Raw genomic sequence first — 26,426 nt, forward strand, 5'->3', positions numbered from 1 at the left:
GTGCCCCGACTGCGGGAAGAGCTTCGGCCGTAGGACTGACACACAAAAAAGGTTTCAAAACGTCTTCAGGATTTTGAGTATCTGCACTCCAACATCAATTTATTCTTTGGAATATGTGTAAGTTTAACCTTATTTTAGTCTGAAAGCCAAATTCACCACTACCCCGTTCCCTGATAACCATGGGCTGATTCTGACAAGTGAGGCAGAAATTACCCACTGCCCAGCAAAAACCAGTGGGGCCAGCCAGTGGTCTCTGCCCTGGCAGCCCAGTTTCCCCAGTCTCATCTCAAAATGACCAGTTACACTGAAGCAAAGAGCACTGGAACCAGTGCAACAAGCCCCGGTCTGACTTTGACACCTGCCCACGTGTCCTGTTATTTGCTGCTCCACAGACTTCCTTGTTTAAAATACAATGGAAAAATGAACAGTTTTTGGGGTTGTTTTGGTTTTGGGCTCGGGTTTTTTCCCCCCCCACACTGTTCTCATTAACCTCATTTCAAATCTATTTCGATGTTTGAAGATGAATTAAAATTTTGAATGATTTTTAATGTTAATGCCTTGACCAAAGTATCAAAACATGAAAAATAAAAAAAAAAAACCACAAAGCTGTCCATTATTGTGACAATCAAACACTCAGAAGTACTAACATGAGTGCAGTTAAAACCCCATAAATAAGACCATTAAAATAACTTTAATATTTATATATTATTATATTTTTACTAAGCTTAACATAAGGAAATTTAGTTCCTGGCATCAGCTTTCCCCACCTCCCAAAAAGGTAATTTAGTTACATCTTAGTCACCTCTGAAAGGCTCTTTCCAGTTGGGTTGGCCTCTGCCTTAGACACTCATGAGATCTGCCAAAACCAATTTAAGGGCAAATTTCCCCACCAGGTTCAACTGCATTGGTTTTACCAAAAACTTTGCAAGTAACCCCACAACTTTCATCTTAAACTCTTCTCTCAACCTTGTAAAATAATTAGCAGTAAAGAGACCTGATAATGTGTTATAATTAAGAATTTCTTGTTCTCAGAGTTATTCATACACCAAAAAGATGCCACAGGAATGGCCAAAATATTAATAGCAACTTCTACACTTTGGAAATCTCCATTTGGTTTTTAAAGATTTCACAGTGGTTGTTTCCTTAGGAATTCAGGCACATTTTACTAACAAGTTTCAATAAAGTTACAAAAACATCTTCCTCCACTAAGACACATGCAGTCATCCCAACCTGAGGTAGGCACTGAAAAGCCCAATTTTTTTCTTAGCTGTCATGAGTCTTTCATTCCTTCTGCCACATCAATTAGGCATCAGCCCACTTTTCAAGCTGCTGTTACCTACCAGCTCCTGGTTTGGTTTCCAAGCCCAGTATTTTGGCCACGATAAAATCAGGGACCTGGGCAGTCATGTCAGAATGACAAAGAGTACTGACCCTCCCTGCCAAGGGAGACAAACCATTCCCAACCTCGACCAAAGGTTCAAGGCAACGATTCTGAAACAAAATTTACAAAGTTTTTCTCTTCAGTTTTTTGCTGAATACCATTTTATTTGAACATTTATTTTATTTAAACATTTTTAATATATTTACATTTTTTATATTTAAGGCGCAGGAATTCAAATTTATATTTGGGTACCATTTTATTCAAATATTTATTTTATTTAAACATTTTTTAGGTATTTATATTTTTTATATATTTAAGGCAAAAGAATTTGAATTTATATTTGGATACCATTTCATTTAAACAATTTTTATTTAAACATTTTTTATATTTTTATTTGTATTTTTTTAATATATTTAAGGCGTAGGAATTTGAATTTCTATTTGGGTACCATCTTATTTAAACATTTATTTTATTTAAACATTTTTTATATCTTTATTTATATTTTTTTAATGTATTTAAGGCGTAGGAATTTGAATTTTTATTGGGATACCATTTTATTTAAATATTTATTTTATTTAAACATGTATTTTATTTAAACATTTTTAACGTATTTATATTTTTTTTATATATATATAAGGCGTAGGAATTCAAGTTTATATTTGGATACCATTTTATTTAAACATTTATTTTATTTAAACATTTTTTACATATTTATATTTTACCACCATCAGATGTTCTGTAAGCACAGCAGTCAAAGCACAACTCATGTAGGTTTGGGTATTTTTAGCTAAGGCTGTTTGCCAGGTTTCTCAGATTTAGAGAGGAATTCCCAGTAAGATGTGACTTTATTCACAGATGCACTCTTTTTTGGGTGTTAGTTTGAAATAATAAACTTTATTGCCTTAAGCAAAATATGTCAACTTCAATAAAGCTCCTGGTGTTTTCAAGTATTTTCCCTCTTCTCTTAAACAAATGGAAAATAAACATCAGTGCTTCAACTAAACATTATCTATGCTAACCAGAGAGGGCAATACTGGATCTTTCAGGATCCACACATTTGGATGCTTTTGCAATTGGTGTTTGAAGCAACTTCTTTTGTAGACAACTGTTGCATTAAGTAAATTAAGGCTTTCACATTCAGCCCCTTCCTTTAGGTAAGGATTATAAACCAGGAAAGGAGGGAAGAATTACTCGGTGTGTAACTGAAAGGCCAAAGTCCTACCCAAGAAACCAGATGTGACAACAGCTCATTTACAACCCAGTGAGAAAACAAACAAAAATGCACACAGAAAGATTCAGGAGTCATGTGAAGATGAATATAAAAATGGAACATGAGTCACATGTTTTAGAGATTCGAGCAGATGACTGGGGGCTAGAAAGGCGTCAGTGGATGGCACAGGAAGAGTTTTGAGGAAGAGCTGGAAGGAGAAACCTGGCAAGAAATCTGCTGTTCTACACAGACCTGCAGTGGGAAAAACAGTTTAAGACTTCTGAAGGAACAAAGTAATAAAACTCACAGAGCCCAGGAGCAGAAGAGATTCAATACTTGCCAAAAAGCATCAAAACTAAGCTCATGGACACACATTAAAAACTGAATTCCTCCAATTCATGAATTCCACTTTTTTACTTCAGGACTGAACTCGGTGATAAAACTGGTCCAAAGTCACAAAATGTGGCAGGGACAACAAAAGGTCAAGACCAAATTCCTTTTAGTTAAAGAAAACTGGAGAAGATTCTGTTCCCGTATTCATCCAGTGGAGATGAATAATTTTTTAATTATTAATTTTAATTTTAATTTTTCTACTCAAGCCTGCCAATGTTGGGTTTTTTGACTATATGAGGAATGATCTGAAGTCTATCAGCTCACAGTTTAATTTAAAAAGAAATAAAACCAAACAAGCAGAAAACCATCCTGACTTTACATATTATTTTGTGCAAAGCCAGACCTTTGTGAAGGTCTTTTTTTAAAAAGCTAAAAAGTAAATGTTATTAAGGAAGAACAACTTACCAAGCCCTTCAACCAAGAGCAGCTATTTTGCTTACAGTGAGCAAATCATTTCCTCCACACATCTGCAGGGAAAATGGGATACTAAAACACTTGAATTAAAATTAAAACTAATAAAGAAATCCTAAGGACCAAGCATTAGCCTGTGAGTATTACACAAGTCCCATCCCTGAATGAAAAAAAAAAAACAAACAACCAAGCATTACAGATCCCAGCATATGCTACAAAAGACATTTTATAAAAAACTTTCAAGTATCACCAGGGAATGTGTTATCAAAGAACCTGTGCAAACCACCCAAGAAATTCAGGCCCCGTCCTGTACACAAATCCCTTGAGAAATTACCACCAGACAAACATAGATAACCACATATTGCTCTTACAAGAAAAGACAGCTCCAAAGAGCTCAGAAAAGTAAACAAGGGACAGGTAAAACTGCCTTTATTGTAACACCTGTTCAGCACAAACAGCATCAGGGCAATCCAGGAAAGGTGCAGACTATTATGACTGAAGTGCTCAATTTTGTATTTAGCATGGAACATGCAGATCAGCCAAGATCTGCTCCTGACACTGTGGGGTTTAATTTTAATCTTTAATTTTGCTATTTTTTGAAGAGCAGGTCAGTTAAAAGTTGCAGCTTCAGACATTTCAGGATTTAACATTAGAAACACAAGTCTTGGGTCTCACAGGCTCAGTCCCCTCACTATCACCAGATTGGTCTTGCCTTCATTGTAACTGTGCAATATCTGTGGGTTTGACCCTCTAAACTGAAAATTCCCATGGGATTTCAGATATGCTCTGTTGTTCTTCAGGTCTGAGATCATTTCTAAACACCAACTCTCAGTTCTCACAGATCCCATCAGACAGTTACACAACCAAGTTCCAGAACACACTGACACACCCATTTGCACATCAGCCCTGTTTGCTGCAGGACATCCATCAATTCATAAAAATGTCACCTACACTACAATAACAATATTCTATCCTTGCCAAGCATCAGCCTTTGTGTTCCCAAAACCAAGAAACAGGCCCCAAAAATCTCCTCTACAAATACCTGAAGTCTCCGGTTACTGCTGTTACTGTTGTCAAATGTGAGTTCTACAATATACCCAACCATTAATGATACGAACTCATTAAGTACAAAATACAATCAAAGTTTAACGCAGGTTCTCACTGGTGAAATGGGACATTGAATGAAATGGATTTATTTTCCACAAATACAAGGCATATGTATCTATATACACAGATTATAAAAATTACAAGCCACTTCTCAAATAGCCTTGTAGAGAGCAATGAGGTCCCCCCTGAGCCTCCCCTTCTCCACACTCAACAAGCCCAGTTCCCTCAGCCGTCCCTCAGCAGACATGTTTTCCAGAGCCTTCCCCAGCTCCGTTCCCTTCTCTGGACACGCTCCAGCCCCTCAAGGGCCTTTTGGCACTGAGGGGCCAGAACTGGACACAGCACTCCAGGTGGGGCCTCCCCAGTGCCCAGCACAGAGGGGCAATCAGTTCTCTGCTCCTGCTGGCCACACTCTTCTCCACCAAGGCCACGATGCCCTTGGCCTTCTTGCCCCCCTGGGCACACTCTGCCTCATATCCAGCCGCTGTCAAGCAGCACCCCCAAGTCCCTTCCTGCTGAGCAGCTCTCCAGCCCCTCTGTCCCCAGCCTGGAGTGTTCCAGGGGGTTGTTGGGAGCCAAGGGCAGTCCCTGACACTTGGCCTTCTTGATCCAGCCTGTCCAGATCACTCTGCAGAGCCTTCCTGCCCTCCAGCACATCCACACTCACACCCAGATCAGTCAGTCTCCCAAACAGAACAAACTGACCACCAGCAGTCCAAGGTGTCAGTTCTGCTGCCCCCTCCTTCCTCCACCCAGAATGGAAAACTCCATCATTTTGGGGTCTCTGTGCCCGTCGGCTCCGACCACCACATCCCCCACCAGTCACAGAATCATGGAATGGTTTGGGTTGGAAGGGACCTTAAAGAGCATCTCAGTCCAACCCCCTGCCATGGGCAGGGACACCTTCCACTAGGCTCAGAGCTCAGAGCCCCATCCAACCTGGCCGTGAACACTTCCAGGGATGGGGCAGCCAGAACTTCTCTGAGCAACCTGTGCCAGGATCTCACTACCATCACAGTCCACAAATTCTTCCTAATATCCCATCTAACCCTTCCCTTTCTCAGTGTGAAATCATTTCCCCTTGTCCTGTCACTCCAGGCCCTTGTCCAAAGTCTGTCTCCATCTTTCTTGTTGGCTCCCTTCAGGCACTGCAAAGCCACAATTAGGTCACCTCAAAGCCTTCTCTTCTCCACGCTGAACAATCCCAATTCTCTCAGCCTTTCCTCACAGCAGAGCTGCTCCATCCCTCTGATCCTCTTGCTGGTCCCCTCTGGACTCTCTCCAGCAGGTCCATGTCCTTCCTGTGCTGGAGCCCAGAGCTGGAGGCAGCTCTGCAGGGGTGACAACATTACAGCCCTGTGTGTTCCGGCAAGGACACTGTGGAACCTCCTGGAGTAAAGGGGCCATTGTGACACTGTAGGGCCTTCTGGAGCCAAAGGAACTCTGGGACACTGTGGAATCTCATGGAACCAAGGATTCATTGTACCATGACGGGCCTCATGGAACCAAAAGAGCCCTGAGACATTTCAGGACCTCATAGAATCAAGGGGCTATTGTGACACTGAGGAACCTCAGGGACTCAAAGGCCACTGTGACACTGCAGGGACAATGGAACCAAAGGAAGCCTGGGACAATGTGGAACCACATGGAATTACTAGGCCTCTGACACTGCAGGGCCTCATGGAACGAAAGGAACCCTGAGATTTTTCAGAACCTCATGGAATCAAGGGGCCACTGTGACACTGCAGAGCATCATGGAGACAAAGGGACCCTGGGACACAGTGGACCTCAAGAAATCAAGGGTCCATATTGGCACTGTGGAACCTCATGGAATCAAGGGGCCTTTGTGTCATGCAGGGCCTCATGGAACCAAAGGAATCCTTGTGACATTGTGGAACCTCATGGAAACAATAGGCCATTGTGACACTGCAGGGCTCATAGAACCAAAGGATTCCTTGGACACTGTGGAATCTCATGGAATCAAGGGGCCATTGTGACACTGCAGGGCTCATGGAAACAGAGGAATCCTGGGACACTGTGGAACCTCATGGAACCAAGGGGACACTCTGATATGTGGGGCCTCCTAGAACCAAAGGAGTGCTGAGACATTTTACAAACCCATGGAATCAAGGGTCCATTATCACACTACAGAGCCTTACGAAGCCAAATGGACCCTGTAGCTTTGATTTAACAATAAATAGGAGGTAGAGAGAGAGAAAGAAATGGAAAGAGAGAGAAGAAGGGGGTGGTGGGAAGACAGTGAGAAAGAGACAGAGATGAAGTAAATGTATCACACCATGGAGATCCCTGAGGCTCCCATCGGTCCTTCTTCACCCTGCTCTGCTTGGTGGAGGGTCCCCAAGTTGTGCTTCTGGGCTATCACTTTTATACAGCCCAAGCCCCGGGTATTCAGGGGGGTAGATGCTGTTCCCACAGCTTGGGCTGGCACATCTACAAGGACTTGCTTCCTTTCCCACAGTTTGCCACGGTGGGAGTTTTGCCCGGTGTGCTTCCAGTCTGCAGGTGGGAATCTTTGTCAGGAGGGGTTCCCCAGACCTGCCTTACCAGCCCTGGCTTCCTGTTGGGGCTGTCTGCTCTTTCCCACAGTCTGCACAGTGCAATTCTGTCCTGGGGGCTACTTCCAAAGCTTCACCTCCATTCAGGCCTTGGAATTAAAGGTCTTCCTGTTTGCCACCAGTGCTTATGTGTTGTGGTGCCTTATGGGATTTTCCTGCTTTGACAGTGTTTTGAGACAGTTCATTGTGTCCTTCAAGTCCTTCCATGTGCACACACACACCACTCTCACCAGTGTCTGGCCCTCCAAAGAACACAAGCCCTGATGATTTGTAGCTCCCACTCCAGTGTTTGGCACTTGGACCTCCCTCCGTACCCAGAGCTCAGAGCTCCCTTGTGCCAGAAAGTTTAAAGAGATTGTGCCTCATTCTGCCAAGACAACCCTTGAAAAAAAGTGTCCCTCTGTGTTTCCTGGGATAAGAGCACTCTATTGTCATCTTCCAAAACCTTGGAGAGGTCCCAGAGATCCCTCAGGAAGGAATTTGGGGCCTCAAGCACATGACCCGTATATAGAGGCTGAGGACTCAGGGGTCAGTGGTGTGAAGAATGAGGACAGTAGAGGAGTAGCCTGAGAGGTCTGGAAGGGGGGTGTCAGAGCTGGTGGAGCTTTTCTTCATGGCAGACAACAGCCTAAGAAAGAACTAGTGCCACCAAGGGCAGCTGGGGTGGCCTAGACTGGTGACAAGAAGCCAGAAATTTCCCTCTGAGGTCAGTGTTGTGGTGCAATATGTCACAAAGAAGGAGTCTGGATGAGCCCAAGGCTTTGTGTGTCCGGGAGGAGCCAGGGAGGACGCAGAGATGTCAGTGCAGGAAGGTGCCAGCCAAGTGGGGCAGCCGGGGGGATGACGACAGCCTGCAGGGAAAGGGGCAGGGCATGGACACCGTAGGACAGCCTGGGCTGGAGAGGAGACAGGGAGGGGGAGAAGCTGAAAGGCCCTGACAGAACCACCTTCTGCAGGCCTTTGGCCATGGCTGCTGTCTGTGCCCCTGATGCCAGGAGGAGGGGAGTGGCCCTTGCAGCCCTGGGGCCTCATGGCCTCCTTGTCCCTGCTCAGCAGCCTGGCAGGTGCCACCCCATGGTCCTGCCCTTGGCATTGCACATCCCACATCCCAGTGCCCCAGGAAGAGCCCAGAGGAATGAGGCAGGGACAGGATCTGCCTTCCCAGGGGCTGGGGGTCAGGGCTTGGTCCTCTGGATTAAAGAAACATGTCAAGGTTTATTCCACATTAGAGCCACCTTTCCTTTGTTTGTCCATCCTTGTCATCACTGTCTGCAGTTTTCTGTTCCAACTGGAATCTGGGGATGCTTTCACAGTCATGTTCTTCAGTGGGACCCATTAACAGTACAAGAAACTTCAGTGTTTCAATCTCATTTTGACTTCTTGAGAAGTTGTTTGAGCTTCCTCTCAGGGACTGAGTCTCATGTAAACAATGCCAAACGCCCTGAGGGTCATTAAATAAGTGGGGCTGTTGCTGTGCTGCTGAGCTGGGCTGGGCTCCTGGCACACTGGGAGCGCCTGGCAACCAAGGAGAGCTTCAAAGAGACAGCTCTGCTGGTGAGCAGCTCCTCTGCACAGCCCAGCAGGGCTGAGGGCACTGCCTGCAGCACCCAAGACACAGGAGAGAAGGCAGAGAGATGAGAGGCAACCTGGGCTGGGAGGTGACTGAGCTCTCACCATGGGAGAAACCTTCCCAGGATTTCAAGGAAGAATTCTCTGGCTGTAGGAAAGTTCAGCTTGCCTTCCTGGAGGCATCTCCTAAAGCTGCCACATTCCACATTCTAGGATCTTTCAGCAGGACTCTCCCAGTTGCTGCAGTGCAGAGGAAGTGGCCATATGGCAGAGCAGGGCAGGAACTGCAGGCAGCAAGGGCAGAGAGGAGAAGTGAGCAGGAGGTTCAAGGGATCCTGGGGTGGGAGGACAGGGCAGAGCTGCTCAGGGCAGGAACCTTGCCAGCCCTTTGCCACGGTCAGGCTCTGGCTGCAGAGCAGTGCAGGTGAGTTCCTGCAAGTGCCTCTCCCAGCTGCCAAATGGCAGCAGTGGCAGAGCTGTCAGGATGGCTCTGCTGGATTTGCTGGGGTGCAGCAGGAGAAGCTGCTGCAGAGCAGGACTTGCTGCTGCCCCATCAGAGGCCCAGGGCCAGAAGGTTCCCTGTGCCAGGGCTGGCTGTGGGGTGGGAAGGTGGGGGTGCAGCCAGGGGTGCCCAGGGCTGTGGTGCAGAGCAGGGTCCTGCCACCAGGGCTCTGTGTGCTGGGGCAGGGACTCTGCTGCCTGCCAGGGTCAGCTCTCAGCCCGGCCAAGGAGCTGCCACGGCCCTGCAGGGAGAAGGTGTGGGTGGAAGGAGTGACCCCTCAGGGCAGGGCAGGGCAGGGCAGGGCAGGGCAGGGCTGGGCAGGGCCCTTCAGCTGCAGGCTCAGGGCTCCTCACAGCTTCAGCTCCACCTCCTCCATTTCCAGGGGCCCTTCTCAGGAAGCACATCCCCCCAGAACACCTCCCCCTTCCCAGCCACCGCAGGCTGTCTGGGATCTGCTCTGCAGCCCCTGCCCAGGCAGAGCTGCCCCTGGGCACTGGGCTGGGGATGGCTCTGGCAGCACTGGCAGGGAGCTGAGCTGGGCACAGGCAGGGGCTGCTGGCAGGAACAGCTCCTCACCCCGAGACAGGCAGGCAGGGAGAGGCAGCTGCTGCCACAAGGGCTGGGCAGGGGGATGTGGGCCCCTCCCTGCTGTCCCTGTGGCACAGACCCCTTCCCTGAGCAGCTCCTGCCTGGGCTCCTTTCCCAGCCTAAGCAGAGCCTGTGCCCTCAGGCCCACGGGGGCTGGGCTGTGCATTGCCCTGCAGCAGCCAGAGCCCAGGCAAGGACAGGGCCCTGATTTCCAGCTGTCTCTCTGTGTCCCTCCTCCCTTGGCAGCAGCACTGTGGCATTTCCCTGCCATCCCCTGCTGCCTGGGCTCTCCTTGTTCTCACCAGTGAGTTTTCTAAGCCACTGTGGGGTTTGGGGGTGGCAGATTCCTGTCCAGACACAAACCCTTTGGGTGCTGCTGTTGGGATGTGTCTGTGGGAACCAAGTGCCCAAGTGCCCTCCAGGCACCTTCAGGGTTTTCAACTGTTTGCCTGGGTGTCCTACAGGGCTGCAGGTGCCCTCCAGAAGGGCACAACTCTGCCATAGGATCTCTGTGCTGCACAGGATCCCCATGGAGAAAACTTCTCAGTGCTAAATCCATGGAAATGCTCTGGGCTGCTGTACTTGGGAGCTGCAATGATCCCTCTGTGTGGCAGTCTGGGAGGATAGAGATGAGATCCTAATCAGGCATCCTGAGGATGGCAAGGATTCTGTCAATGTGCTCTTTGAACCAGGATTCCAGATTCCTCTGCTCCCAGAAGTGCCTTGTTCTTTTTTTAAGGGAATTCCTAAGGGTGATCCCCCTTCAGCTCCAAGCTGCCAGCCAGGGGCAGCTGTGAACAGGAATGATGGCCAGCTTTTGTCTCTGCACCAAGAGACCATCCCTTTGCCTCTCAGGACTCACAAGATTTCACTTGGAGCACATTAGAAATGTCAGAGATTTCAACCATCCAAACTCATTCCTGGCAAGAGGAACTGGAACAAAATCAAGTCCCCCAAATCCCCTCCCTCTGTTCTGCCCTTGGCCAAACTGTGACCAGCAGTTCTGGAAACACTTTGATACATCACAAGTGCATTTAATTGGAGGTCACCCTGTGCTCCAAGTTGCCTCTCACTGCACAGCAAGAAGGATTTCTCAGGAGCCCATTCCAGGGTCCCTGCTCTCAGTGCCCCCATCAGCCAGCAAAACCCAGAGCTCAGGGAGAGGGATGCAGAGAGATCTTCCTGAAAATGGGCCCTGAATGTTAAGTTGCTTTGAGACATGCAAGATGTTTTGCTGATTGACTCTAGCCTAATTCAGTTCTGCCTTTTTTCTCCTCAACAGAAAACAATAACCGGAGGCAGCAAATGTCCAACAGCAGCTCCATGCCCCAGTTCCTTCTCCTGGCACTCGCAGACAGGAGGGAGCTGCAGCTCCTGCACTTCTGGCTCTTCCTGGCCATCTCCCTGGCTGCCCTTCTGGGCAATGGCCTCATCCTCAGCGCCGTAGCCTGTGACCACCACCTGCACACCCCCATGGGCTTCTTCCTGCTCAACCTCTCCCTCACAGACCTGGGCTGCATCTGCACCACTGTCCCCAAAGCCATGCACAATTTCCTCTGGAACACCAGAACCATCACCTACACAGGATGTGCTGCACAGGTTTTTGTCTACATAATCTTTCTTAGAGCAGAGTTTTCCCTCCTCACCATCATGTGCTACGACCGCTACGTTGCCATCTGCAAACCCCTGCACTACGGGACCCTCCTGGGCAGCAGAGCTTGTGCCCACATGGCAGCAGCTGCCTGGACTGCTGGGTTTCTCATTGCTCTGCTGCACACACCCAGTACATTTTCCCTGCCCCTGTGCCAGGGCAATGCCCTGGACCAGTTCTTCTGTGAAATCCCACACATCCTCAAGCTCTCCTGCTCACACTCAGGCTACCTCAGGGAACTTGGGCTTATTGTGTTTAGTGCCTGTTTAATGATTGGGTGTTTCATTTTCATTGTTTTCTCCTATGTGCAGATATTCAGGGCTGTGCTGAGGATCCCCTCTCAGCAGGGACGGCACAAAGCCTTTTCCACGTGCCTCCCTCACCTGGCCGTGGTCTCCCTGTTCCTCAGCACGTTATTCTTTTCCTACCTGAAGCCCCCCTCCATCTCCTCCCCATCCCTGGATCTTATTGTGTCACTCATGTACTCAGTGGTGTCTCCAACACTGAACCCCCTCATCTACAGCCTGAGGAACCAGGAGCTCAAGGATGCCATGAGGAAGCTGATAACTGGGTGTTTTTCAGAAGCAATAAACTCTCCTTCTTCTCCATGTTATGTACCTCATTAAAGGCCAATCCTTTTATGTACTTCATTAAAGGCCCACCATATCTTCTCTATTTTTTGCTCCTGGTAGGGGTGTTATTTTTGTGAGAATTTGTTCACATCAAAAAATCTTTATATGTATAAAGATATATATAAAAAAGTATATATATATATAAACACAATTTTCAATTCAGTGTTTGCCTTTCTAGCCTGGCCCACAGGCTGTACAAATTGGGAATTGTACTCACTGTGTGCTTAAACCAAATAAAGAACTCTGCATTGGCTTCTTTGCCTGACATCTTTCCTCTCTGACTTCTCTGCAGCTGCAGGGTCGGTGCCTCTGTGCAGAGCTGGGCCACAAAAGAGTCCCAGCAGAGCAGCACTGCCAGAGAGCAGCAGCCCTTCTCCTGCCTGGCCTCCTCTCCCTTCCCTTCCACACTGTCCTTCAGAGCCCTGTGTTGTTGGAGGCCTCAGTGCTCTGGCAGTCGGTCCCAGTCCTGCTGCAGGACTGTCCAGGGACTGCAGGCAGGGACAGCCACGGGCACTGCTGGCACAGAGCTGACCTCTGCAGCAGCACTGCCATCCTGCAGGGGCATCTCCTCAGGCCAGGGCCTCAAAGCTTCCATCTGCTTTCCACTTTGCTCTCCAGGATGTGCCCAACACAACGCCCTGCAGAGGAAAACAGCAGTGACCAGCACAAGGGTGGGAGTGCTCAGGGTGGGGGCACCCAGCAGTGCCCTGGCACAGCCAGCGCCGCTCCCAGCACTGGCCTCTCACCCCAGGCCATTGGGCTTGTTCTTCCCTCCAAGGAGGGACAGCAAATGACCAGCTCAGGAGTCCATGTTTGCACTGCATGGACAAGACATGCCCCTGTGTCACGGCTTGGGGCTGGGGGGGTGGAAGGCTTAGACAAAGTTGATGGCAGAAGCCGTCTCGTTGAGCTACGAGGTGCACAAAGGATCCCCTTGCTTTCTAAATTCCTTCTCAGAGATGAGCCTGGGGGTGGCTGGATCCAATCTCAGACTCATATTTTCATTTAGACTGAAGGAATTTTAGAGGTGTGATGTAATCACTTTGTCCTGCAGGTTTTAGTGATGGTAAATCAGAAATATTTCTATAAAATGAATGATTTATTATGACAAATGAACAGACAATTGATCAGACAAATGAACAGACAAAAGACCTTAAAGAGAATTATTTACTGCACAGTATAAAAGCAAAAACCTCCTAGCAGTATAGTGTAAGATAGGACAGTGCAGTCTATCAAAGTCATTCTATAAAGCAATTGGATCAAAGCCAGCAAAAAGAAACAATCCTGAAGTAGAGATTGGGGTAACTCACCCCACAATGACAGGGGGTAGTTCTCTCTCTTTCACTTAACCCCTGGGCAGTGACCATGAAGAGCTGTCCCTGCTTCATGGCAGAAGCTCCACACACTTCAAGGAAGTCTGTGGAAGAATCTGCCCCATGACAGTTGGACGGGGCTTTTATAGTTATAAAGGGTTTGACTGCCAGACATATTTGCAGGCCAGGGAGCAGCTTATCTGTCAAATCCTGCTTCGGAAAGCAGGATGTGTGTTTGAAGTTTCATGAAGCATTTTGGGTTTAGCATAATTCAACATTAAAAACAGCACCTTGACACCAGCAGTAACTCATCACAGAGAGTGTGCATTGTTTGCAATCTCTGACAATTTTTTAGGTATTATCAAAGCAGAAACAGCCCCTTGATTCCATGAGGTTGCAAAAACTCTCAGGGTTCCATTTGTTCCATGAGGCCCTGCAGCATCACAAAACCTCCTTGATTCCAGGATGTTCCAAAATATCCCAGGGTTCCCTTGGCTCCAAGAGGCTCCCCCGTGTCCCACCGGCCCCTGGATTCCAGCAGGCCCTGCAGTGTCCCAATGGCCACTCGGTTCCAGGAGCCACAGCGGCTGCCGCCGGCGTCTGTGCCCGGAGCCGCCGCTCCCACGGGGCTGCCGCACTCACCGCCGGGGTTGCCGCTCGCGCAGCCGCCGCTCTGCCCCGGCTGCACCGGGACCCGGCACCGCCTCGGGCCTGCGCTGCCGCCTCAGCGGCCACAGGGACACAGGGATGGGGGACCTTTGCTCTGCCACTGAGGGGGCCTGGCTTTGTTCTGCTGGGGTCTGGGCTTTAGGAAAATTGCTGTTCATTGTCATGCTCCACTGGAACACTTCCTGAATTCCAAAGGTTTCCTAATCCAGGGGGAGGGGTTTCTATGGCATCGGAGGTGCCACCCCTCGGGACACATTGTCAATAAATCATCCAGCTGACTGGGATGGGTGTAAGAGCTGGGGAACACAGGATAATCAGTCATCCCCTGAAAGCCTTGGAATATTCCCTGACTGAATGGTGACCCAAATGGAACAGTTTGGATACAATTCCCAAATAGTTTGGAAACTCCAGTCATTCCTGACACCAGGATGGAAATTCAGCAGATCACTCAAGCCAGTCACCTTGGGATCCCACAACCAGCAGGGCTGAGGAAGGCCCTGGCAGCTCCCCAGCACCTCCCTCTCACTGGGACACCTCTGGCAGCCTCTCCCAGCTCGGGAACCCTCCAGTTTGCAACACTCCAAAGACCCTCCCTGATGCCCAGGACAATTCTGATGCCCCTCAACAAACACTCCTCCAGTTGTGACCCTTGTCTGTTGGGAAAAACAAAGGGATTTGAGGGAGTGTTTCTCTGACAAGGGAATTTGGGAGAGGGACCTTTCCACACCCAGCTCTTGATGTGTCCACACATCTCTGCCTGGGTGTGAATTGACTGTGGTGTGAAGGTTGTTACTGTGAATCTGTAATTCAGTCACTGTTAAAATTGTGGCAAATGTTATTGAATCACTTGAAAACTGCTCAATTGGTCAATGATTAAGTGCTACTAAACTCTTTTGCCCCCTTATCTTTGTGTCTAAATCCTTTGCACCCTCACCCTCTTGCATCCCAAGGCTCTGTGTAAATAATTTCCTTTCATAAAAATATATATCTTTTTCATGACGTCCAGTTTAAAATCTTCCTCCTTAGGTAAACTACAAAACAACTCCAATTAGTTGTTGATGTCTTAAAGACAATTAAAGAAAGAAAAACAATTTGTTTTTCAGTGTTTTAATGGGTCCCACAGTGTGTTTGGAGTTGCATCAGCTGTCAGTCCAAGATGGGCCATGTCAGAACTGGTGAGGTTGGGGGGTGAGGAGCAACGTTGATCATCCAGGGTCAGTGTGGATCTCCTGAGGAGACACTCAGCATCAAGATCACTTGGAGAACACCTCTGTCACCTCTTCTGTGAACTACAAAATTATCCATCAATGAATTAAAACAAAAAAAGTACAAACTTCAAAGACTTGTACAAAATTGCCTTGAAGACAATTAAAGGAAGACAAAGAGATCCTGAGGGATTTCTGCATTTTAATGAGCCCCACGGTGTGTTTGCAGCCCAGACCATGATCCTGAGGTACTGAGAGAAGATTGAAGAAGCTGCTGAAGAAGTCAGAAGCCAAAGTCCAAGTGCCTTGAAGCATTGCTGGGCCCCACTGAGGGCAGGCACTGCCAAAGCCTCCCCAGGGACTCCTTGGAGCAGCTCCTTGGAGGCCAGGAGTGCAGGCAGACAAAGGCTCTGGGCAGGCCCCTGCAATGCTGAGCAAAGCCTGCCTTGGTTTTGTGGAGCACAAAGGCCAAGGCCTGAGCCCCAGGCCCTGGCCCAGCAGATCCTGTCCCTCCCGGCTGGCTCAGGGCTGTTTGGGGGGCACTGGGATGGGAGGGGGAGCAACAACAAAGGCCCAAAACTGGGCAACCCCTGCCAGGCTCCTGAGGGAGGGGTGAGGCAGAAACCAAGGGTAGAACCTGCCAGGAAAGTGGCTTGTGGTGGCCTGAGTGGCAGAGGCAGCTGCCAGAGGCAAGGGGACAAAGGCCTGGGTGCCTTTGGGCCTTGCAGCCCTGCCAGAGCCCTTGGCCATCACTCCTGCAGGCTGTCCTGCCCTGGCCCTGCTGCTGCTCTGGCCTTGCAGGCTGCACACACCCCTCCTGCTTTCCCACCCCCTCCCAGCAGCATTTCTAGACCCTCCCTGATGTCTCTGCACCAGCTCTGGCTGTTGCCATGTGCACTTGGCCTTCTGAACTTGGATCCTGAGCCCCTGTGCCACAGGACATCCCTCCCAGAGCCCAGGCCCTTCTCCTGGGGGTCACTGCAGAGCTGAGCAGATCCAGGCCACCTCCCATTCCTCTGCCAACCCCCTGGGCCTGCTCTGGGCCCTCCAGGTCCTTGCCCTGCTCCCAAGGGCTGTGGGGGTGCTGAATGATCAGGGCTTGGGGTTTAGAGCTCAGAGTAGGGATTAGGCAGAACTTTGGGAGGTTTGTTGTTCTGCTGGCAGTGTCTGGTTCATGATTAGGGGAAGAGCTTTTTGGGCTGGGTTAGGATAAAAACTTGGTTTTTCATACTGGTAACACAGGTTTGGGAATGGGGTGGGCATTAGAGGACAAATAAGAGTCTGGAGTTCTGGTATTGGGCTTTTTCTGGCTTGGAATAGAGCAGTGGATTCCTTTCAGTGGGAAGGGCAGCACTTTTAGGTAGTGTTGGGGCTTGAGGTTACAAAGAGAGTAAAGGCCTACAAGGAGTGTTTGCACAGTCAGTGTTTCAGCACCCTCAGCATTACCTGAACCTGTTTTTACCTCATCAAAATCCTTCCTCTCTGTTGGTCAAGCCCCTCTTTCCTTCCCCAGTTTTCCTTCCCTTTTGTCCCAGTTCCTCCCAACCTCCTCAGAACTTTCATCAGGATGGGCTCAGCTTTGTGATAACACGGTGCAACCTCATGGAATCAAGGAGCCACTGTGAAACTGCAGAACCTCATGGAATTATGGGGCCATTGTGACATTGGGGAAACCCTTGGAATCAAGAGGCCACTGGGACGCTCCAGGGCCCCATGGAGCCAAAGGAACCCAGAGACAATGGGCAACCTCCTGAAATAAAGGGGTCATTGTGACACTGCAGAAACCCATGTAATCAGGAGGCCATTGTGGCACTGCAGGGCCTCTTGGAAACAAAGAAACCCTGGGCCACAGTGGAATTTCATGGAATCAAGAGGCCATTGTGACACTGGGGAACCACATGGACTCAATGGGCCGATGTGACACTGCAGGGCCTTCTGGAACAAAAGGAACCCTGAGACAGCTCAGAGCCTCATGGAACCAAGGGGCCACTGTGCCTCCCCAAAACTCCATGGAATCAAGCAGAGCCACTGCCTCCCCCCCGCCGCCGCAAGGACCGGAGTCGCCGGCTCTGCCCCGCTTGGACACCTCTGGAGTCAGCGTGTTCTTGGGCAGCACAACTGAGATCAGAGAGTTTCCCACATTTTGCTTTGCTCCCTCTTTTCCCCAGGGACAGGGCAGCCTCTTTCCATGGCCCCTCTGCTCCCACAGGGTGTCCTGCTCTTCTCCTGGCACATCCCATCTCCCCACAGAGCCTTTCCCCAGGGGAACACATCTGTGCTGGCCTGAGCAGCCCTTCCTGCACCCCCTGCCCATGCTCCCCACAGCCCCCGAGCTGGGGGGGCTGCTCTGCAGAGCACAGGGTCTGTGGGGCCCAGGGCCATGTGGGACTCTGTTGGGCTGTGCTGCTCCAGCTGGGAGGCAGAGCCAGCTGATGGTGCTCCCTGCCACTGACCACCTCCCACAGACACTCCTGTGTGGCCATGGAGGGGGCTCAGAGGGGCCCTGCCTTGTTTCAGAGCTGGGACATGGCTTTGGGAGCTGCTCTTGATTGACCTGTGGAAGTTCACTGAGGTCAAGAGAAGTCACTGGCAAGAGTTTTCCCTGTACCTGCTGTGTCCCCTGGGCTTGCAGAGCTCTGTTTGCCACTTCACAGCAAGATTTAGTACTTGATCTCTGGTAACTCCACCCTGGGCAGGATTCTGCTCCAGGGCTCATTCCCTTCTGACTGGATGGGACGGGTTGTCCCTGCAGATCCTCTGTGCTCTCCTGCACTTCCTGATTTCCTACAGACAAGTCCTCACCTGCCATCAGAGCCCTCACAAGCTGCAGAGCCCCAGGGAGGTGACTTGGAGATCATTTGTCACCTCAATTGGGCATCAGTCACCAAGACACAACATCTGAACCAGCCCTCAGTCCCTGCAGTCCCAGTGGGTCCCTGACCTCACTGCACTGTCTCCATGAGAAACAAACAAATAAACAAGACTTTAGAGACTCTATTCCTTGGACTTCTTCTCGATACCAGAGTTGGGAAAAGACCTCAGCCTTCAGGAAGTGCCTGGAGGGGAACCCCTTTGCTGCTGGAACTGCTGTTGTGGAGCCCAGCCCTGTCCCAGCAGTGCCCAGGGCCTGTCCCTGCCTGTGCTCACAGGCCTGACCCACAGCAGGACAGTGACTGAGCTGCCAGAGCACTCAGGCCTTGGGCACGGACAGGAAAGGAGAGGGTGGGAGTGCAAAGAGAGCAGCTCTGAACAGACCCAGTTCTGGTGCTCCCTGGCAGTGCTGGGACTCTTTTCCCCTCCACATCTGCAAACATGGAAATGCCCTCCAGCTTCAGGGGAGGTCTCGGAGGAAGAATCTGGAAAAAAGCATTTGTGTCCTTTCTTACACTCAGAGATTGTGATTCCTCATGTACAAACTAACACAGGGAGGATGTTTGACAAATACCTTGCCGCAAAACTTTTATTTTGTTTAAATGCACACAAAGCATGATTTCTGATTTGTATATTTTGTGAGTGAAAAAAAATTGGTAGAGAGTGAATTATATGGGATGAAGAATAAAATTTCAGTGTTAATGACATGAACAGAGGGGAAAAAAAGGAAAGCCCCCCCACCCCAAAAACTATCAAAAGCTTTAGAAGGCAGGCTGGGCCCAACATGTGTTATACAATGAATGTTCTGCAGAAGAAAAGATGCAGTTTATTGCTTCTTAAAAAAACATCCAGTCATCGTTTTCCTTATGGCATCCTTGAGCTCCTGGTTCCTCAGGCTGTAGATGAGGGGGTTCAGTGCTGGAGGCACCACCATGTACAGAACTGCCACCATCAGGTCCAGGGATGGGGAGGAGATGGAGGGGGGCTTTCAGGTGGGCAAATGTGGCAGTGCTGACAAAGAGGGACACCACGGCCAGGTGAGGGAGGCACGTGGAAAAGGCTTTGTGCCGTCCCTGCTGAGAGGGGATCCTCAGCACAGCCCTGAAGATCTGCACATAGGAGAAAACAATGAAAACAAACCAGCCAAGTTCTAAAGAGAGAGTAAAAAACATAAGTCCAATTTCCCTGAGGTAGCCTGAGTGTGAGCAGGAGAGCTTGAGGATGTGTGGGATTTCACAGAAGAACTGGTCCAGGGCATTGCCCTGGCACAGGGGCAGGGAAAATGTACTGGCTGTGTGCAGCAGAGCAGTGAGAAACCCAGTGGCCCAGGCAGCTGCTGCCATGTGGGCACAAGCTCTGCTGCCCAGGAGGGTCCTGTAGTGCAGGGGTTTGCAGATGGCAACGTAGCGGTCGTAGCACATGATGGTGAGGAGGGAAAACTCTGCTCCAAGAAAGAATATGAGGAGAAAAACCTGTGCAGCACATCCCTTGTATGAGATGGTTGTGGTGTTCCAGAGGAAACTGTGCATGGCTTTGGGGACAGTGGTGCAGATGCAGCCCAGGTCTGTGAGGGAGAGGTTGAGCAGGAAGAAGCCCATGGGGGTGTGCAGGTGGTGGTCACAGGCTACGGCGCTGAGGATGAGGCCGTTGGCCAGGAGGGCAGCCAGGGAGATGGCCAGGAAGAGCCAGAAGTGCAGGAGCTGCAGCTCCCGCCTGTCTGCCAATGCCAGGAGGAGGAACTGGGGCATGGAGCTGCTGTTGGACATTTGCTGCCTCCGGTTATTGTTTTCTGTTGAGGAGAAAAAAGGCAGAACTGAATTAGGACAGACTCAATCAGTAAAACATCTTGCATGTCTCATAGCAATTCAACATTCAGGGCCTCTTTTCAGGAAGATCTCTCTGCATCCCTCTCCCTGAGCTCTGGGTTTTGCTGGCTGGAGGGGGCACTGAGAGCAGGGACCCTGGAATGGGCTCCGGAGGAATCCTTCTTGCTGTGCTGTGAGAGGCAACTTGGAGCACAGAGTGACCTCCAATTAAATGCACTTCTGATGTATCAAAGTGTTTCCAGAACTGGTGGTCACAGTTTGCCCAAGGGCAGAACACAGAGAGGGGATTTGGGGGACTTGATTTTATTCCAGTTCCTCTTGCCAGGAGGAGTTGGGATGATTGAAATCTCTGACATTTCTAATGTGCTCCAGGTGACATCTTGTGAGTCCTGAGAGGCAAAGGGGTGGTCTCTTGGTGCAGAGACAAGAGCTGGCCTTCTTTCCTGTTCACAGCTGGCCCTGGCTGGCAGCTTGGAGCTGAAGGGGGATCAAACTTAGGAATTCCCTTAAAAAAGGTAACAAGGCACTTCTAGGAGCAGAGGAATCCTGGTTCAAAGAGCACATTGACAGAATCCCTACCTTTCCTCAGGATGCCTGATTACAATCTCATCTTTCTCCTCCCAGACTGCCACACACAGGGATCATTGCAGCTCCCAAGTACAGCTGCCCAGGGCATTTCCATGGATTTAGCACTGAGGAGTTTTCTCCATGGGGATCCTGTGCAGCACAGAGATCCTATGGCAGAGCTGTGCCCTTCTGGAGGGCACCTGCAGCCCTGCAGGACACCCAGGCAAACAGCTGAAGACCCTGAAGATGCCTGGAGGGCACTTGGGCACTTGGCTCCCACAGACACATCCCCACAGCAGCACCCAAAGGGTTTGTGTCTGGACAGGAATCTGCCCCCCCCAAACCCCAGAGTGGCTCAGAAAACCGAATGGTGAGAACAAGGAGAGCCCAGGCAGCAGGGGATGGCAGTGAAATGCCACAGTGCTGCTGCCAAGGGAGGAGGGACAGAGAGAGACAGCTGGAAATCAGGGCCTTGTCCTTGCCTGGGCTCTGGCTGCTGCAGGGCAATGCACAGCCCAGCCCCCGTGGGCCTGAGGGCACAGGCTCTGCTTAGGCTGGGAAAGGAGCCCAGGCAGGAGCTGCTCAGGGAAGGGGTCTGTGCCACAGGGACAGCAGGGAGGGGCCCACATCCCCCTGCCCAGCCCTTGTGGCAGCAGCTGCCTCTCCCTGCCTGCCTGTCTCGGGGTGAGGAGCTGTTCCTGCCAGCAGCCCCTGCCTGTGCCCAGCTCAGCTCCCTGCCAGTGCTGCCAGAGCCATCCCCAGCCCAGTGCCCAGGGGCAGCTCTGCCTGGGCAGGGGCTGCAGAGCAGATCCCAGACAGCCTGTGGTGGCTGGGAAGGGGGAGGTGTTCTGGGGGGATGTGCTTCCTGAGAAGGGGCCCTGGAAATGGAGGAGGTGGAGCTGAAGCTGTGAGGAGCCCTGAGCTGGCAGCTGGAGGGCCCTGCCCAGCCCTGCCCTGCCATGAGGGGTCACTCCTTCCACCCACCCCTTCTCCCTGCAGGGCCGTGGCAGCTCCTTGGCCGGGCTGAGAGCTGACCCTGGCAGGCAGCAGAGTCCCTGCCCCAGCACACAGAGCCCTGGGGGCAGGACCCTGCTCTGCACCACAGCCCTGGGCACCCCTGGCTGCACCCCCACCTTCCCACCCCACAGCCAGCCCTGGCACAGGGAACCTTCTGGCCCTGGGCCTCTGATGGGGCAGCAGCAAGTCCTGCTCTGCAGCAGCTTCTCCTGCTGCACCCCAGCAAATCCAGCAGAGCCATCCTGACAGCTCCTGCCACTGCTGCCATTTGGCAGCTGGGAGAGGCACTTGCAGGAACTCACCTGCACTGCTCTGCAGCCAGAGCCTGACCGTGGCAAAGGGCTGGCAAGGTTCCTGCCCTGAGCAGCTCTGCCCTGTCCTCCCACCCCAGGATCCCTTGAACCTCCTGCTCCCTTCTTCTGTCTGCCCTTGCTGCCTGCAGCTCCTGCCCTGCTCTGCCATATGGCCACTTCCCTTGCACTGCAGCAACTGGGAGAGTCCTGCTGAAAGATCCTGGAAGCTGTAGGATGTGCCAGCTTTAGGAGATGCCTCCAGGAAGGCAAGTTGAACTTTCCTACAGCCAGAGAATTCTTCCTTCAAATCCTGGAAAGTTTTCTCCCGTAGTGAGAGCTCAGTCACCTCCCAGCCCAGGCTGCCTCTCATCTCTCTGCCTTCTCTCCTGTGCCCTGGGTGCTGCAGGCAGTGCCCTCAGCCCTGCTGGGCTGTGCAGAGGAGCTGCTCACCAGCAGAGCTGACTCTTTGAAACTCTTCTTGCTTGCCAGGATCTCCCTGTGTGCCAGGAGCCCGGCCCAGCTCAGCAGCACAGCAACAGCCCCAGGCATTTCATGACCCTCCAGGGGGTTTGGCGTTGTTTACATGAGACTCAGTCCCTGAGAGGAAGTTCAAACAACTTCTCAAGAAGTCAAAGTGAGATTCAAACATTAAGTTTCTCCTAGTGCTAATGAGTCTCAATGACGGACACAACTGAGAATTTGTCCCCAGATTCCAGTTAGAGCAGAAAACTGCAGACAGTGGTGACAAGGATGGACAAGCAAGGGAAAGGTGGCTCTGATGTTGAATAAACATTGACTTGTTTTCTTAATCCAAAGGGCCAAGCCCTGACCACCAGCCTCTGGGAAGGCAGATCCTGTCCCTGCCTCATTCCTCAGGGCTCTTCCTGGGGCACTGGGATGTGGGATGTGCAATGCCAAGGGCAGGACCATGGGGTGGCACCTGCCAGGCTGCTGAGCAGGGACAAGGAGGCCATGAGGCCCCAGGGCTGCAAGGGCCACTCCCCTCCTCCTGGCATCAGGGGCACAGACAGCAGCCATGGCCAAAGGCCTGCAGAAGGTGGCTCTGTCAGGGCCTTTCAGCTTCTCCCCATCCCTGTCTCCTCTCCAGCCCAGGTTGTCCTACGGTGTCCATGCCCTGCCCCTTTCCCTGCAGGCTGTCGTCATCCCCCCGGCTGCCCCACCTGGCTGGCACCTTCCTGCACTGACATCTCTGCGTCCTCCCTGGCTCTTCCTGCACACACAAAGCCTTGGGCTCATCCAGACTCCTTCTTTGTGACATATTGCACCATAACACTGACCTCAGAGGGAAAGTTCTTGCTTCTTGTCACCAGTCTAGGTCACCCCAGCTGCCCTTGGTGGCACTAGTTCTTTCTTAGGCTGTTTTCTGACAGGAAGAAAAGCTCCACCAGCTCTGACACCCCCCTTCCAGAACTCTCAGGCTACTCCTCTGTAAGGGGGGTACTTTTGAATTTGATGATCAATGGAGCAAAGAGGCGTGAGAAAGGAATCATATTAGGATGTGAAACCAGCCAGAGTATGGTACAATGTAACTTCATGGCACAAGCTAATTGTAAGGTCCATTGTGCTTTTTAGCAAGTCAGCTTGATATCCCCTATTATCAGAGCTGAGTTCTTCCTTGGTTTTGCTACGTATTGCAAGATAGATACATCTACCCTTGAAACACAGTGGTAGAGGTCATACATAGGGGTGAGAAAGATGATGATGGGAGGAAGATGATGTGGGCAGGGGTCGCTGGCCCCTTGCCCTACAGCAGGGCATGCACAGACTGTTGCTATCAGGTGATGAACAGGCAGGGTTTGGCTGCCACTCAGGCATCACCTTATACTGGGTACTGGCCCTACGTGGTGCAATGTAGAGCTGATAAAATGGGGTGTCAGGACTGCTGGGGTGAGCGATCCTCATCCTGCCATGGAGACTGTGTTGTTCCACCGGGACGCCCGCTAAGCACGGGCACCGACCAGCTGCTGCAGATCCTGGCAGCCCTGGCCTGTCTGTGTGGGTAAGCACAGTTTATTGATAGGAAGTAATTGAGAGAACAAACTTTTTAATATCCTTTTTTAATATCCTTGTAATTCTCTTTTTACTAGTTAATATTGTATTAAAAGCCACTCGTAGTATTGTTTTAATATCCTTTAAATGTTCCTTTAATTCCCTTTTTACTAGTTAATACTATAACAAAAGCTGTTCATAGTATTGTATGAATGCCAACTGATAAAGCAGTTTTTTTGTATTCTTTTTTAGCTTTTGATTCTCTTTGCTAGTTTTTATTCTCACTGCAATAAAAGATTTTTTGTAGTGTTGGAATGTCTGTTGCACTTGTCTTTATTCCGGGCATGTATTCAAACGAAATAATACATGGGGGCGCAGCTCTCTGGGGCAGGAGACGGGCAGCACCCTTGCCAGGACTTGGGGCAGTGGCAGGTCTCCTTGGGCCAGGACTTGCCAGAGCTGTTGATTTGGGTGCAGCCCTGGCCAAAGGGCTCCCAACAGCATTGGTGCCCTTGCCCACACCTTCCTTCTCGGTGTCAGCCCCCCTGTTTAGGATGGCCACCAGCCAGCACTTCTCCCAAGGAGGCCGTGCCAGCTTGTGTGGAAGGCCCTGTGCCCTTCCTGCTGCGACTGAGTCGGCGGCCGAGGGGGCTCCTTGTGCTGCCGTGAGCAGGCACAGGAGGGGAGTGTTTGCTCATTTCTTGAGCCGTTCCTACAGTTCAGGTCCAGCCAGATCAGATACTTCAGAGAGCGGATTCCCTCCAAGGTGGGGCAGGTTGGCGGGGCTGGGGGAGGCCCCAGGCCACGTGGCACTGTGTCCCAGGGCCCTTTGTGACACGCTGGGCACGGCCAGTGGGATGGAAGGGGGCAGGGTGTCCAAGGGCCCTTTATGACCCGCGGTGACAGAGGTGCTGCTGGTGACACGGCCACAGTGTCAACAGTGCTCCTCGGAGCAGGCGACGGGACAGGACGGGACAGAGCGGTGCTGTGCGGAGCCCCCGCGCAGCCAACTCGTGCCTTGCTGACCCGGAGCGTTTTGGAGGATTTTCTCGCTTTCAGGTGACCTCGAGGCATTTCTACAGGACTTGGAGACCCGGAGTTTCTCCGAGGTGTCTCTAATCCCTGTGGCAGGTGCCCTCGAGACCCTTTTGCAGGACTTGGAGACCCGGAGCTTCTCTGAGGTGTCTCCAATCCCTGCGGCAGGTGGCCTCAAGGCCATTCTGCAGGACTTAAGGCCCGGAGTTTCTCCGAGGTTCTCTTTCTCTCTTGCAGGTGCCCTGGACACCAGACTGTGGCATGGCAGGGAGACGCTTCAGCCTGCTCAGGCTGTTCCGGAGGAAGAAGGAGGAGGAAAGCCCTGGGGCTGCTCCAGCACAGCAGCCTGAAGAGGTGCAGCAGGTGCAGCCCCCGCAGGAGGGTGAGTGCTGGAGCTGGGCCACAGGGCTGGTGGCTGCAGCCCCCTTGGCCTCATCCTGTCCCATCCGCTCTGGACATGCCCAGGGAAAGGGAGGGGGGCAGAGGGGCTGAACTCCTGGCAGCCGTGCTCCATCCACTGGGCATCCCAGGGCTGGCCCTGCCTGCTCCTGGAGCCCAGGCCTGGGCTGTGTTCTCCGGCCTCTCCCGCACACCCTCAGCTCTGAGCACGCTCGCTCTTTGCCAGATGCAGGCCAGGAGCGGACAGAAGAGCAGCTCCGTGCCCGTGGCCGCTTCCACAGGGCAGCACAGGTACCTGCAGCCATCCCCGCCTGGGCTGGGCCTGCTCTCACTGCTCAGCCCAGCACTGCTGTCGCAGCCCTCCAGGGGACATCCCTCTCTTCCCTGCCCTTCTTTCTCCTGCAGACATTTATGAAATTCATGGGCAGTCGGCGTAGAAAGGCCAGGATCACACCAGCTGATGTCCAGGCCCAGCCTGACACCATCCCGACCCAGGTGACAAATCCTGATGTCAGCACCGCGTCGACTGCTGCCCCAGCAAAGTGTGACACCACAACCACTGATCACACAACCCACTGGGACACCACGTCCACCGATGATGAGTCAAACTGTGACTCTGTGCTGCCTGGTCTCACGGAGGAGGCCGACGCCACAACAACGGAGGGCGTGGCGAGCACTGACGCCGCGCCTGTTCAGCGCCTGGCCGATACCCCCAGCCTGGAGTTTCTTGAGGAGAGAGCTGTCTCTGCTGAAGTAAGCAGCCTGTGGCCCCCCAAGCTGGGTGCGCTGGGCCCCCTCAACCTTTGAGGCTGGCACAGTGTGCTGGGAAGGGAAGCATTTCTCCGGGGAAGCTGGGCAAGTTGCTCACTCTGGCAGCTCTCCACTTCTCCCCTGTGCATCCTCCAGGCCAGACTGTGGGACCTGGGGACCTGGGGCTGCTCAAGGCATCTCCAGTCCCTGGGGCAGGTGCCCTTGAGGCCAGACAGTGGGACTGGATAAGGCGAGGCATTTCCCAGGCTTCTCTCTTGCAGCTGCCTTCAAGGCACGACTGCAGGACTTGGAAAGCCAAAGCTTTTTTAATGGCATCTCTGCTGCAGGTAGCCATAACACCAGACGGAGACATGCAGCAGAGACCCCCCACGGTGCCCAAGCTGGCCTGGGTGAAGGAGGAGGAGAAGGAGGAAAGCCCTAGGGCTGCTCC

The 26,426-nt window shown here is 51.6% G+C and overlaps 1 protein-coding gene and 1 long non-coding RNA gene across 2 annotated transcripts; one reads left to right on the forward strand and one right to left on the reverse strand.

Moving 5' to 3' along the window:
- Positions 1–2,688: 2,688 nt before the first annotated feature.
- LOC135405716 (uncharacterized) lies at positions 2,689–3,454 on the reverse strand. The gene is made up of 2 exons (XR_010425974.1): positions 3,390–3,454; positions 2,689–2,843 (listed from the first exon to the last, which is right to left on the reverse strand). It is a non-coding gene; the product is annotated as an uncharacterized LOC135405716 (long non-coding RNA).
- Positions 3,455–11,210: 7,756 nt separating this feature from the next.
- LOC135404967 (olfactory receptor 14J1-like) lies at positions 11,211–12,014 on the forward strand. The gene has a single exon (XM_064639691.1). The coding sequence runs from the start codon at positions 11,211–11,213 to the stop codon at positions 12,012–12,014; it is 804 nt and encodes a 267-aa protein (XP_064495761.1).
- The last annotated feature ends 14,412 nt before the right edge of the window (positions 12,015–26,426 follow it).

Source organism: Pseudopipra pipra, chromosome W, assembly GCF_036250125.1.
Source record: "Pseudopipra pipra isolate bDixPip1 chromosome W, bDixPip1.hap1, whole genome shotgun sequence".
In the NCBI taxonomy this organism is placed as follows: Eukaryota; Metazoa; Chordata; class Aves; order Passeriformes; family Pipridae; genus Pseudopipra; species Pseudopipra pipra.

Excerpts from the sequence above, each read along its gene's own strand:
- LOC135404967 (XM_064639691.1), top strand. The coding sequence starts at position 11,211 with ATGGGCTTCTTCCTGCTCAACCTCTCCCTCACAGACCTGGGCTGCATC.